The 15,213-nt window shown below is 41.9% G+C and overlaps 1 protein-coding gene across 9 annotated transcripts in view; it reads left to right on the forward strand.

Annotated features, from left to right (window-relative positions):
- TLE4 (TLE family member 4, transcriptional corepressor) overlaps window positions 1–15,213 on the forward strand; it is a 153,255-nt gene that overhangs the window by 25,312 nt on the left and 112,730 nt on the right. For 6 of the 9 annotated variants that reach the window (XM_082620073.1, XM_082620074.1, XM_082620080.1 and 3 more), the window contains exon 5: window positions 9,095–9,157. The exons of the other annotated variants lie outside the window; for them this stretch is intronic. In XM_082620073.1, coding sequence (XP_082476199.1) covers window positions 9,095–9,157 — 63 coding nt within the window. The remainder of the gene's footprint in view (window positions 1–9,094; window positions 9,158–15,213) is intronic. 9 annotated transcript variants of the gene reach the window in all.

A 15,213-nucleotide genomic window follows, 5' to 3' on the forward strand; every position in this document is an offset into this window, starting at 1 on the left:
AGAAGTAGATGTGAGCCTGATGATAGGGAAAATGCTATTATTTTTCTGATTATAGAGAGCTCTTAGTCTGTGATACGGGATTTCTTTTTTTAAATTTCTTAAGCAGCCTGTCACAGGCGGCTTCTCCCAGTGTATAGGAGTCGTACCTGTGTGAGTCACTAAAGAGTTTGGGTGAGGAATCAGCGAGTGATAGTGGACTTTTGTGGGGCATACACTGCACCCATGACAGAAAAACTCCACAGAAACAGGCAAGGATGTAGTATATTCTAAGTAAAGGCTTCCTAATTACTAGAACCCTCTTACAGTGAGCATATTCACACAGGTTTGTCTGGGGTTGTGGGGAGTGGATTTGCGTATCTAAATCCATACATGGGATCCCATGAGTGTGGTGCTGCAGCAATTCCTGGACCTTGTTTGGAAGGGATTCCAGTGGCATATTCTCTCTAGGGGTCCTCATGCTGTGGCTGTGCCTGTCGCTCCCCAAGCCTGCCACTAAATGTCCAAGTTTTGAGCAGGGTTGATATGCCCGAGCTGGTCTGCACTTGGGCTCATGTGTGTAACCCCTGTGACCCACTACACCTGGAATTGTCAGGAATTGCTCTTCCTGTGAGACCTGTGAGGGGTGCTGGTCCCTGGCTAGGCCTTCTCTTCAGCCGTTACTAATTCACTCTGGAGGTCCCGTTGGGGAGATTTATCATGACTCACCATACAAGGTGCCCTCCCAGGGCCTCCCTGGTGGCGCAGTGGTTGAGAGTCCGCCTGCCGATGCAGGGGATACGGGTTCGTGCCCCGGTCTGGGAGGATCCCATATGCCGCGGAGCGGCTGGGCCCGTGAGCCATGGCCGCTGGGCCTGCGCATCCGGAGCCTGTGCTCCGCAACGGGGGAGGCCACAACAGTGAGAGGCCCGCATACCGCAAAAAACAAAACAAAAAACAAAACAAGGTGCCCTCCCAGTGTGCCTTCTAACAAATACCCCAATTCCAGTGGGTCAGGTGATCACAGTCTGGTGAATAATCTTGGGAAGGAGGTTGAGTGGCATCTCCTTTGCATATCTCAAATGATCTTTTAAAACGCACATCCTGCCATGGTTTCAGAATGGAAGCTTTAATCATTTACTTATCAGTCAAGAATTGTCCAGAGTGGATTTGCATTTCCTTTTGTGGCCCACTGTGATTACTTATTATTCTTTTTGAGCAGTATGGCATCCTAAATGCTAGAAAAGATGTTGTTGGAGAGGTAAGCAAACCAAATCAGTATAAGCAGGTCTTCTAGACAGGTATTCCTTTATGGTTGAAGTGCTGTAACTATTCCCAGACAGTCTTACCATGCTTGCAAATGATTTCAGGAGATTCCAACCACCGAACCTGGACTGCAGTTTCTTCTGGTCATTCAACAAATATTTTTGAGTGTCTTCTACATACCAGGACTGGGGTATATAGACAAATCTATCTCTGCCCTCACTGAGCCTCCATTCTCTGTAACCGTGCTGCAGACCTAATGTTGGTCTGCAGACCCCTAGTGCCAGTGTCACTTTGGAGTTTGTTAGAAGTGTAGACTCTTAGGCCCCACTCTAGGCTGGATTTTTAACCAGATTCCCAAGTGATTAGTATGCACACTAAAGTTTGAGAGGCACTACGCTAGTACATGTAAACAAAAACATAGGTGAGGTGATTTCAGGTGATTCTGAATGTTGTGAAGAAGACTGTAATGGGCTGGAGAGTGACAGGGAGAAGGAGCCCCAGCGGATGGTGAGTGAAGCTGTCTGAGAGGGGTCCTGTGGACTGAGACTGAAATGATGAGTAGGCAGTGAGCCATGACGAGGTCTGAGGGAGGTGGCTCCAGGCAGAGGGACTCTCCCTTACCCTTGCCAGGCTTTGGTCACCCCCATTTTTTGATGCCAGGGTCAGATCTCTGGCGGGCCCTGTGGATGCACTTGCCTGCTGTGCCAGGACCTGTATGGTAGGGCACATGTTTGGCAGGGCGGTAGAAGTGCGAACAGCAGAAGAGCAAAACTTTGCTTTTGGAAAGAGCTGACTGTTTTATTAAACAGAGAAAACAGTTGAAGGGGATGGAAGGGTACCTTGGCAGTGATGGCTTCAAAGAGTTGACATTTTATATAATTGGGAGGAGGAAGAGGAAACCAATAGAGGTTATTCTAGAATTGAAAGGACAAGAGAAAAGGAAGTGCTGAGGAATATGGATATAGATGAAGATTTGTTGAAAAATGGAGATAAACAAGAAGGAAGTAGACAAGGAAGCCTTTAGCCCAACCTAAGAGTATAGACTGAAAAGTAGAGCATGGCTCTCAGTGTATGAAAGGTGGCTTGTTGCTTTCCTGGAGAATAGGTGTCCTTGATGAGAACTTGGTAAGACCCTTTATTGTTTTTGTTTTCTTTTTGGTTTTATTCCAATATTCAAATTCCTCTGTTTTCAGATATTTCTCATGTACATTGAAATCATATACATCATTTTTGGGGAAACCAAGGTGAATATCTTCCCCTACTATGGGCACAAGGAATGTTTGTGCCCTCCAACCATTGCTGAGAATGAAAATGCTTAATTGTAAATCCTCATTCAAGGCACCTGCACATTTATGTCAGTGGGAAAGAGTAGGGCAGAAAAAAAAAAAAAAGAAGAAAGTGATTCAGAGACAGGGAGAGAGAGAAGAGAAATCAGAAAATAGCCGTCAGGGCTTGCTGTGTGATGCACTGGCCCAGGAGTGCTGAGGAAATGAGCATGTGCAGAACCCTGAGTGTCTTGGTATTCGGTCATCAGGTTCTCTGACCAGCTCCACCTGGTTCTGAGGAGGCTGGGGGTTAAGTCCACCAGAGAAAGGCGTTTGCTTTCCCTACTCCAGACATCCCACTTTTCCCTCCCATCTTTTTTTCCATTTTCCTTGCCCCACCCCTCTGGTAGAGCTGAGTGTAACCTTACCATTGGTTCCAGTGTTTTTCAGACTTGAGAACCAAAATGATTTGACCTTGGGGTATTAACTGGATGTCTGTCAGGCAAAATGATTGTCATTCTCAACCGTGATAAAATATCACTCTTGACATTTGGAACAGTAGTTAAACACAATAACCGGAGCCCGGAAGATGTAGGTAGGATAATAGGCAAATATCTGGGAATTCCCTTAAAGACCTTCTAGAAAGCTCAAGAGGTGAGAGGAAGGGACCCTTTTTTCTAACCATTGCAAAAATGCTTCAGTAAAATACAGCTTCACCTTTGGGGATAGATGGAAATAGTTTCATGAAATGTAGGTATTCTGTGATACTCTTTGGGAAAGACATCATCCTGTGTGTTTCTACACTAGCACCATGAACAGTAGCACCTGAATATCTTGTTAGGACAAACAAGTGGGATACCTCAGTATATGCAGTTAATAACTGCATGCTGGGCACTTTAAAAGCACGACTGGCATGCAGTAAAGTAGCATAAACATGAGTTCAAAACACAAAGCAGATTGACATTGCTTGAGATGTTACAATCAGTAGAATCATTACTTTAGTTAAACTCACCGGGGAGGGGGAGGGGATTAAAAAAAACAAGGTTGAATCTTGGCACTTTCGTATCATTCAAGGTAATACTAATTGAGTACTCCGAGACAGTACCTCTTTATTGTTAGAGGAAGTGGGATGAGAGCTTTTACAGATTGTCTTAACACATCGCAAAACAAAGTCTTAGTAGTTTGAATCAGTCCTTTAGGGAACTCATAGATGTCCTGTTACATTGATTCTTAACAGTGTTACTACTTCATTTTATTGCTTTATTAAGCAGTATAAAATACTTTGTGCAAAATAATCACCTGTACCAAAATAACTTAGGCATCTGGTTTACCAGCTTGCTGGCAGTGCTTGACAACACCTTTGATCTAAATCTCTAAGCCTTATTCCAGTCTGGCTTTTTAAAAAAATACAAACAATTAATTTTATTTATTACATGTTCTTACCTCTTTTGTCAAGTTGAAATTTGATGACAAGATAAAAACTGAGTTGTCAGTTTAGAGAAATAGTACTACTTGAATATTTTTTCCTATGTGTAGTCTGGATTTTTATTAGTTGGGAAGAATTTCTCATTAGTCTTCTGACTTTTTCATCTGTGGACAGGCAGGATCAGTTCCAGAAGTTGTACTGTTTCTCAGATAATTTGGAACAAATCAATAACAGATCAAGATTTTTGGATTGAAACAAAAAATTGCAGTCTTGGTTCTGTAGTGGTAAAAGGGGGTTGAAGGAGAGGGTTGCAAGATTTATTTGTACTTATTCCAAAAAGCATTTCAGAGAGAATAAGTGGGAATTTTTCTTCACTTTGTGGTGTTTAAATATAATAGATGGGTGTATGTTCTTGATAAAACACTTAATACAATAAATAGATTCATCTTAAAACATTTTTCTGGCAAAGAAACTGCTGTATAAGAACAAATCAGTTGTGAAATGTTATTCTTTTTTTTTTTCTTTTTTTTTTTTTTTTTTTGCGGTTTGCGGGCCTCTCACTGTTGTGGCCTCTCCCGTTGCGGAGCACAGGCTCCGGACGCGCAGGCTCAGCGGCCATGGCTCACGGGCCCAGCCGCTCCGCCGCATGTGGGATCCTCCCGGACCGGGGCACGAACCCGTGTCCCCTGCATCGGCAGGCGGACTCTCAACCACTGCGCCACCAGGGAAGCCCTGAAATGGTTTCTTAGTAATGTTTTGTTACTGTTTTATTTCAACAATACTATATAGTAGTGTTGTTCCTATTTTGATGAGAGAACAAAAATGCAAACATTTGTTAAATAAACAATTGCTTTTGATACTTTGATAAAGGAATCTGTCCTTTCTCTCAAGTTTATTATGTCATTAAAATAAAATTTATTTTTTAAGGAAATCATAGGCAGAAATAATCAAAATAAAAATTAGATTTTTTATTACGACTATTTGAGGGGATGTAATTCAGTAAAGGTGTAGGCTTAACTAATTTTTTGTCTTACTTAAATAACTAATTTGTTACAAGTAATAAAGAAAATATCCGATATTGTGTGCTTTAGTATTTGTTACTTTTTAATGAAGGGATTGAACTGTGGCATTCTTTTCAGTGTGTGACATTACTTTCCCATGATGCAAGGTAGTTAATAAATTTTGCAATGATTCTTGAGTTGGGGTGTGAAGAAAAAAGGGATAAATGGTTTTTCTCGCTGTTTCTCTGTTTCATCACTTAACTGGTCATGCTGCTAGTCCACTGGCCGTCACCACTTTGGGGTTGGTTAGTCTGTCAGCGTTCATGTGCCAGGTGTCAAGTGCATAACCAAGGGATTTCATAGAATGCCTTTTTTGTTAAGTTGCCTTTTTCTAAAAACTTCTGCCCAAACAGGTTTTTTGTTTTTTAAGTGGAATGGTCATTATTTTTATTGGTTCTTTTTATTGGAGGGTGGCATAAAGGAGGGACATTATAGAAGGAGGAAATAGAATGGTAGTGAATTGAGGGTAGGAAAATATTACGTGGGGGACTTTTTTCTTTTTCATGAATATATTGATGGATCGAAGAAAACGTAATAGAAGTGTCAAAATTGTTAATGTATTTAACAAACTATGGCTGCAAACACAATCATTTTGTTATATTTTGGCATGAACAATTGTTCTTTTATGGAGGCCATTAATCCTATTTTGGAATATCATGGGCATCTGAAGGCAATAGTTATAAGTTCCATAAAGCATTGAATACCATGATAACATCCAGTAACCCTCACAGCAGTATTTCAGAATCTCTGCCTGTTTAAATGGGCTGTGAATGTACTTGCTCAGGGATGCATGAGCCGCATCACCTATAAATTTGATTGGAAGCTACAGCACTGGCATAGGCTGATGGATAGCAGATTAGAGCCCTGATTAACCATGTGATTCGAAGACTGGGAAATATATTGTCTAAGCAAGATTCATCAGATGCAATCAGAATTTCAAGTGGTCAGATGAAATTCAAATGTATATTGTGGCTTTTCCTCCCCTGGTGCTTTTCCTCCTAGGTTGCCTCTTTTCCCCCTCTCTTTCCCCAAAGCTGAAAAATACTTCTTTGATGAATCTGCTCCTTACCCTAAAGCTGTCTGTCTGTTATTCATCAGAAAGCAGGTTGCAGTTCAGTGAGCAGAAGAAAAGATTTTAATAGAAGCTGTGCCAAGGGCTGTAATGCATCATTTTAGGGCCCTAATTACATTACAATGACAAATATCAGTGGTGACAACAGCAATAACCTACATCCTTTAATGGCTGTGCTGGAAAAGGAGTTTGGGCCCCAGCCATTAGATTAGACTCAGTTTCAAAACATAGGCCATTAGAAGTGTGTGTCCACAGTATTATTGGCTGATCGCTGAAGCCCAGTGGAAAGGCCTGTAAATAAATGGTGCCTCCCTAAAGCTGGGTCCTGTGGGACAAAAGAGGCAAAATTAGATGCCCATGGAAGCAGCAGTGTTTCCGAGGCAACTTTAGCTTTCAAAGTGAGGAATGACCTGCTTAATTTTATGAAATCACACACACACACATGCTACCCCCCTGCTGCCAATTAGCCTGACCAGGAAAATCCGTTGGTGTGACAACTTAAAGAAATTAAGAAGTCTTTTAGACAAAAGGAGACCTTTAAAGAAAAAGTTTGGCAGGTTTCTACCCCCTTTTTTCTGTTATGTATGTATCTTAACATACATGAATCAATAAAACGACTTTTTGGCTTTTCTACATTTATTTTTAAGGAAATGTAGATTTTTTTTCATAGTTGCTCAGACTTAACATGGCCTAGGCCCCACATTAAAGGAGACAAATAAGTACCTCTTGGTCTTTATTTTGACAGATGAGTGAGTTTCCTTAGGGTAGTTTTTGTTGCCTGGGTTATGTAGGCAAACTAGAGAGCTCAGTTTTCTTATGTGCCCACACATTTTTCAACCCTCCTAGCAAGGGACTATTTTATTTATGTAAACAACATAATGAGGAAAATATGCTTGGCAGATGGTTCTAAGCATTAGAATCATCAGTTTGGTTTGCCCCAAAGTATCTCATTATCTTTTATTCTCTCCCCCTCCACCTCTGCCTACAAAAAGCTTAACAACCAAATGCCTCTGAGACTAGTGCTTTCAGTCTGGTGCATGCTGCTCTATTTTCTCAGCTCGCACTGGAATTTCACCCTGTAACCACTGTGGTATGTTCGGTCCAGGTGGAGAGTGGTTTGGTGATTCCCATTGCAGCTTTTCATGGTGGTTTAAGCATTCTTAAAGGACAGCTAAATGCTCCACGGGGCCAGGGCAGTAAATTAAATCAGGTCAGCACAGTTGGGTCCTTATTCACTGCTGCTTATTGGTACTGGGTTTTTGTCCATCCTGTTAGGAATGCAGGCTGGAAGGGAAAGCTTAGGTTTGAAACTTCATGGTGAATTTGTGTTTTCTCTTGGCTGGCAGAGTTTTTAAGGTGCTGGTATTTAAAAGATTGCATAGCCACAAAGTCAAAAGGGTTGCTGATGAAAGAAGGAAATCTAGATTGTGCAAGTGGAGTGTCGCTGTCATTCTGGTAATGACTTGGCAAGAAAAGGAGAATTTTTGTCCTCCTATAAAATGAGGAACTGACCCTGGATGGAATTTACATTAAGAATGTCTCAGGAATAGTAATTGCTTTATGTTTTCTGTCTCCCATCACTTCTTGCCTCTCCTTTTTCCCACTCCATCATTAAAAAATAAGCTGTTTTGATGGATGTTAACTGAACTTACTGCAGTAATCATTTCACAGTATATATGTAAGTCAAATCATTACGCTGTATACCTTAACCTTATAGGGTGCCATATGTCAATTATATCCCAATAAAACTGGAAAAAAGTTTTTTTGTGTATATGCATGTAAAAACCTTGTTGTCTACATGTCACGTACTAAAGTATATAAGGAGCTATCTGATGATGTAAATTAAGGTGAAGATCAGTGAAGTTCTGGGTAGTTTTTTTTTTTTTTTTTTTTTTTTTTTTGCGGTACGCGGGCCTCTCACTCTTGTGGCCTCTCCCATTGCAGAGCACAGGCTCCGGACGCGCAGGCTCAGCGGCCATGGCTCACGGGCCCAGCCGCTCCGCGGCATATGGGATCTTCCCGGACCAGGGCACGAACCTCGTGTCCCCTGCATCGGCAGGTGGACTCTCAACCACTGCACCACCAGGGAAGCCCCTGGTTAGCTTTTTAAAGAAAACATAGTGGTGGCGTTTCATTTTTTTTTTTTAACTTTCTGTAGAATCCTATTTGTCTAAAATTTGAACACTTACCAAATTAATAGAGAATAAGCTCTATTATCTGACATTATTGGGACTTTTGCACATCTATAGTACAGTGGTAATTAATGTTCCCAAGGTTAGTCACCATATATAAATAATTGCTTTCTGCTAAGTATAGGAGGATTTTAGCATGTTCTAAACCTCTGCACACTGAAAACCCTGGTGGGACACATTTGGAAATTTTAATGATTGACAAAAACATGCCAACAATTTATAACTTTTATAAATTTATAAAATTTGTTGGGAAATTTATAAATTTCCCAACAATTTATAACTAAGGATCTGAAGTAGTCAGCTCACCTAAGTTGGTTGGGTGCTGTTCTTTAAGGAGGTTGGGGACTTGCTCATGAAATCTCAGTGCCTGTGTTTAAGGCAAAGGCTGCAAATGTCGAACTCCAGTGAGTTATTAGGTGAGGGAAGTTGGGGTATAGGGAAGAATGTATCTTTACCATCTAAATTTAAAAAACGCAAGGTTTTATGTAAAACCACATTAGAATGAACAAGGGTCCCGTTGAAGGCTTCTGAAAACAGATTTCCAGTCATGAGAATTGAATTCCTTTCTATGTTGTCCTGGTGCTTGAAGGTTGACTTTTTAAGATGAATGCTGGTTAATAAATTATGCTATTAATGTGGCACTATTGTCACTGCCTCCTTTTAATGGGCTTGCTGATGAGAGTTTTCCTCTTCCTTAGGAAATCCGCCAGCCAGAATATAAAGTGTGTTTTAATATCATCCTGTTAATATTTCGGGAATTTGTAACCAGCTGACTGTTCTCTTTATTGCTTTCCTTTCCTTTTTTTTTTTTTTCTTTTCTTTTCTTTTCTTTGCAGGCAGAGATTGTCAAGAGGCTGAATGCTATCTGTGCACAAGTCATTCCTTTCCTGTCCCAAGAGGTAAGGCAGTTGGTTTCAAGCATTGGGCTGGAAGGTACCATTTTAGTGGTTTTGCAGATAAAACTGACTCCTTGGCCTTGTCTGTCTCTTGGTGTTTGTATTGCCCATTTCTAAGATACAGTGTTCGCATTCCAACTTCTACACCTTATTAACATTCAGTGGAATATAATTGTGTTTATACAATGGAGTATTTTCTAATGTGCTAAGCAAAATTCAGTTGTTAAATCGTTTGCTGTCATTGGACTATGTAGTGTTGCTCAGAATTATGACTTTGTCATAATGGCATCTAATAGGGGAGATTGAAAAATTGCCCAGAAGACAAGAACTTGTTCTATACTTTTGTCACTGGGCATTAAGAGTTGCCAGAAGATATATCAAACAGAAAGCCTTTACATAGTAAACAAACTGATGTAACTTTTGGCTAGCAACTTCTAAAAAGTTACTTCTTATTACCTGATGAAGTCTTTATATTGTGGGTGCATTTGGGAAAAAACACAAAAGATGGACTCAGTGGACTCATTTCTCCGAGTACCATGGACTTCACGCCTCGCCAAGCCCCCACGTGCAGCTCACTTTGCTTTCTTCTGCTCCCACTAGTGGAAGTGTGCACGCTGCCCACAGGTGCATACATGGTGGAATGAGGAGGTGCAAGTGCATGGTGGCTTTTTTTTTTTTTTTTTCCCTCCTCTGCTTGCTTGCTAGCTTGCTTGCTTGCTTGCTTGCTTGCTTTTAGTAGTTACAAAGTTTAGGTGCACCAGCTGGAGAGAGAGTTTTTGCTTCTGGACTACTGAATCCTTCATTTGCTCAGGTAAGATAAGCTGTGAGAAGGAAGAAGCTAATAAATGGAATAGCTACACGTCTTGCAGCCACAGTGCTTGGTGTTGTGGGCTGGAAGGCACCAAGGCACTTCCCTCCTTCCCTTCAGTTGTGTCACTGCTTTTCAGGAGAACAGTTCACCCGCCTGCCTGCCAGTGGGCATGTGCTGAGGTTAGCATGCAGCCGATATTTGAGCGTTCATGTGTGTTATAGATATGTGGATCCCTATCTGCCTTCTTACTTGGTCTGAGCTGGGTTAGACCTCAGTAACCATGAGGAACTTTCATGGGAATATATCCTTTGGGGGCGCTCATATTCACAAACCATGGACCTAAGTTAATATCCTGAACTCAAACGCTCTTCTGGATCACAAACAACAAAGGATGTCTTTCTCGTCCTTTAGCTGTGACCACAAAACCACCACCCACTATATTCCCATTTACCTATTTCTACTCAGGATTTGCTTGTTGACTAGATCACATGGAGTGCTGAAGGAGGGTCAAGGGGCCTGTTTGCATTTCTTTAGGAAGTCTGGCTGCCCTTTGCCTGATCCAGACCAGCGTGTATTTCTTCTTACTTTAAGCAGCTCTGCTTTATGGAGGTGGTGAATGGGAAGAATGTGTAACCCACCATGCTGTGACCAGGCTGAGACGTTGTTCCCCAAGGCAGAGGGAAAAGTTTGAATTTTCCCTGGGGTGGTATTAGATTTTAGGCTTCTGAAGACACAGACTCCTACACATGATCACCAGTACAGCTTATTCCCATGGCATTTTTGCAGGATCTGTGGGGTTATGTTCAGATGTGGGAGGAGATCTTGGGGTGTTGGTGGAACTAGCTGATTTGCCAGTAGGTCGTTTTCCCACATGAGTTCTGTTGTTTGTGTGAGCAGGCCCGGTAGGAACAGCCTATGTAATGGTAGTGGTGCTGAGCAAGACTGGACTGGAATGAATTGGCTAAGGAAGTCGTACCCTGTAGAGGAAAGCCGTGGGGAGATACTGGCAACTCCTTTTCTGCCTTAAGCTGGGAGGATAGGCATCATAATCTCACTACTTACTGTTTATTTCCCCAATACTTTTGACATTTCTTGGTTGAAATCCTTGACATGTGTAATGGAGATGACCTGTGTCATGGTTTTCTAAATCCTGATGCTGTGTATATCTTTTCTTCTGCTTGCTTTGGATTTAATTGGCTCTTCTATTTTTTAGTTTCCTAAGGTGTGTGTATACCTTTTAATGTGTGGGCAACAGACATGTTTGTTGCCGTCCAGTCCGGGCCTCTCGGATGTTTTGTGTCTGAACGCTGCCCACCTTGTTTCCTCTTTTGGGCATTCTGTGAGCATCGCACTACTTGCCTGTACCCTGAGGCAGATGGACTGTAATCTGGAGCGAGGGCAGGAGGCAGGTTATTAGAGGAAGATGAATTCTATTTCCTGTCTCTTCAGAGACATGCAAAATCACTGTTGCATGGCTGCAAGCGTCACTTGGTGCTAGGACTGAGGGCTCTTAATCTGATCTTTTAACGCTGGCTCTCTGTGTGACAGTCTCACTGCCAGAAGGGCAGCTGCGGCATTAGAATTTATTTCAAAATATTTTTATTTAAAAAGTAAATGATTGTATTTAGAAAAAAGAAAAACATTTCCTGAAGACTAGTGCATAAGCTACAGGACAGTGGTTGGAGGGGTTTTTTGGAGTTTGGCAGGAACAAGAAGTAAATTTACAGAGATCTAGATAAGTCTATTTTTAATTTAGCTCCCGTGTGCTGACTAATGTACCTGCTTAATATTGCTTGTGTCTAGTGTACCACAGTTTCTAAAATTAAAAAAATATGTACTGAATGACAGCTGTCGAATAAATTTAGTTTTAACTGCAAGACATTTTTTGGGGAAGTAAGTTGTATAATTGTAGCTCAAGGACTCGAAGTGTGTCTATGTATGTAACATCAGAGAAAAGTATTTTCCTATTAGATTTCACCAAAACACTTAAAAAAATGATAGTCAATATCTATTTTAGTGATGTGCTTATTGCACGTGTGTACAGCTACTTCCAAGGTTCCAGGCATTAAACAAAGATATTGCCAACTCTTTTCATTAAGTGAGTAATTGTCACTTACAGTTCTTAAAATTTCACAGGATCCTTAAAATCGGGATTTAGAGAAACGTAGTGAGTGAGTCCTCACCTGTCTGAAGCTGTTCTTTTCTCCCACTTTCTTTTGGCTTCTAGGGATGGGTAAGACTTTTCGGAATTCTGCTGCCCTCAGATTTCTTCTGTAAAAGGCGAATCTCAAAGCAGTAAATGGGAAGTTCTTCTCTGTCTCACTTCAGGTCTCATTTGCTGAGGAGGAACTATAACCAACTTCCTGTTGGCAGTTCCCTAAGCAAGAGCTGGCCAGGGATGATGACAGTCACATCTGGGTCGAGTCCTGGCTTCCCTGTTACAAAGTGCATGGCTTACTATATAACCTAGTTAAGCTGGGTGACCTTTAGCAAGTGATTTGCCTCTTTAAGCCTCAGTTTCCTCATCTGTAGGATGAAGTTCATAATAGCATGGAACGCATATGATTGCTGTGAGGACTCCCTGGGATTGTCTGGTGCAGCTTAGCACATAGTAATGAGTGGCTCCTGAGGCTGACTGGCAGCAGTACTAGCTGCAGCAGCAGCTGAGAAGCCCAGAGTTCCCTTCTGAGAGGACCTGGAGCCAGCCCTCCCTCCCCTTTCTAGTCATTGCCCTTTGGAAGAGTGTGTATTGTTTTTGGTTTTTTTTTAGATGTTGGGGGTAGGAGTTTATTAATTAATTTATTTATTTTTGCTGTGTTGCATCTTCGTTTCTGTGCGAGGGCTTTCTCTAGTTGTGGCAAGTGGGGGCCACTCTTCATCGCGGTGCGCGGGCCTCTCACTTTCGCGGCCTCTCCTGTTGAGGAGCACAGGCTCCAGACGCGCAGGCTCAGTAGTTGTGGCTCACGGGTCTAGTTGCTCCGCGGCATGTGGGATCCTCCCAGACCAGGGCCCGAACCCGCGTCCCCTGCATTAGCAGGCAGACTCTCAACCACTGCACCACCAGGGAAGCCCCTAGTGTGTATTGTTTATCTTCCTCTCTGATGTGCTTATAGGGGGAAAAAGTATCAATTAAAACAACCCAGGGCTGTGAACTAGCTAAAAATCTCCATGAGGCATATTAGGTAGCCTCAAGGGTGATTCTCTTCTAGCTCCCAAAATTAATTTTCCAATTTAGCAAACGCCCGTCTCTCCCCAGCCAGCAAGCAAAGATCCAAAACATGACAACTCTTCAAGGTGTTCACGCTGTGGAGTTCACCTCAGAAGACACAGTGATTTTGGATGGGGTCTGTGTTCTACACACATCGTGATCTAGAAAAACAAATTTCTCAGTCTAGTTGGGGGACTGGCTGTTTTCAAAATACCTGGTGGCTTAGTTGGAGTTAGTTTTGTTTTTACAAGTAGTTTCTGTGGATGGGCTCTCTATCAGCGATTTCAGGATATAGCGTGTGGACGCTTAGATCTTAGTGAGCACTCAGCAGAATTGAAGGATGCCAGTAAGTACTGACTTATCTCCAGTGCCCCCCCAGCCCCCCTTTCCAGGAACATACCTTTAGGGCGATTCTAATGTAGATTGAAAACTATGCACCACTTGTTAAACCCTGGCAGCAAGGCACAGTGTTCCTGCTAACTTGGAATCAGACCAGCTCTGCATCTTACTGGCTTTATATTGGGAAAGTTGATCTCTGAGTTGTAATACTCCTGTAGATGGTGAGAGTAACCCCATTTTTACAATGTGTACTATATGTATTAAAATGTAAAGCACTTCGGATAGTAAATGCCAGTTTTTGTTGTCGTTGTTTTTAACCTTTTCTGGGAAATGAATTTTATTCCAGCTTATTTTGGGCCCCAAGACATTTGGAGAGGAGGGAGGGACTCGGTAAAAAACTGGGAAGAGTTGAAGGTAATATTTGTGAATGGACGGGCTGGCTGGCGGTCTTCCTGTGAAATAAGCTAGGCTCGCAGCTCCAGGGGCTGCTTGCAACAGTGGGTGGTTAGCTCCACACAGGTGATCTTTCAGAAGGGCAGGAATATTTTATTTTTTTGGAAAGCCTCTGAGTATTGTCTTATCCTGTTAGATTAAGCATTAACTAAATGTTGGGCACTAGCTGAGGGTCTTACTTAGAGGACAGTTGTGCTTTTTGTACTTTTTTCCCCTTGGGTTATAAAATAGTTTATTTCTGAGATGGGCAGGGTATGGTTTGTGGTGACTAACAAGGTTTTCTTAAGATGTTTGAGAACTTCAAACCCCTAATAGGCTGTAGGTCAGTAATGTATTACATGATGGTGACGTATTGCGTGATAATTTGAAGTCTTCTTTCCTCAGAGTACCATCTGTATTTTTCAGAAACTTGTTGCTCCCCTAACAAGGAGCAGAGTTCAATTGGAAGAGTTATGTTATGTGTGAGGCAGTGTGAAAAGAGCCTGAGGTTAGGCAGACTTGGGACCAAATCCTGGCTTAGCCACTTGCTTCTTTTATCATGTTGAACACAATACTTTATTTTTCTGGGCTGCAGTTTCCTCATCTGAAAAATGGGATACCTGCACTATAGGGTTGTTATATGAGGACTAGTGATAATGTGAAAGACCTAGCTGGGTATTAGGCTGCTTTAACAGAGATGAAAGGAACAGTGGTTTAGGCAAAATAAAAGTTTGGTTTTCTCCCACATAACAGTTTGCATAGAAGCAGCTGTAGCTAATTTGGTGACTCCACGATGTTGTAAACTCAAGTTCCTTATACATTGATGTTCATCGTCCCCAGCATCACCATGTCCTGCCCCAGCCAGCTGGAAGGACGAGAGAACTTGTGCTTTTTCTTTTAAGGTCATGGTGTGGATGATGCTCACATTGTTTGCTCACTTTGCAGTGGCCAGTGCCTAGTTACTTGCCCATAGCTAGCTGCAAGGGAGACTCGGAAATGTAGTCTTAGTTGAGTATGCCCACCTAAAACTTAAACTAATGTCAAGAGAAGGGCTATCAAGGGACAGCTAGCAATTGCTTCTAGACACAGTGCTGTGCACAAAATAAAAATAGTGAGCATTATTATTATTACCAGTGTTGATTTGAAGGGAAGTCACACTGACCCAGTGGTGTATCTTTATGTGACAAACTCTAGCTCTGACTATATAATCAGCACAACTTGTATTTTAATCTATCACATAAAATATAAAATAATGCAAAGTTCTTGTTA

Source organism: Mesoplodon mirus (genome assembly GCF_964341445.2).
Source record: "Mesoplodon mirus genome assembly, chromosome: 1".
In the NCBI taxonomy this organism is placed as follows: Eukaryota; Metazoa; Chordata; class Mammalia; order Artiodactyla; family Ziphiidae; genus Mesoplodon; species Mesoplodon mirus.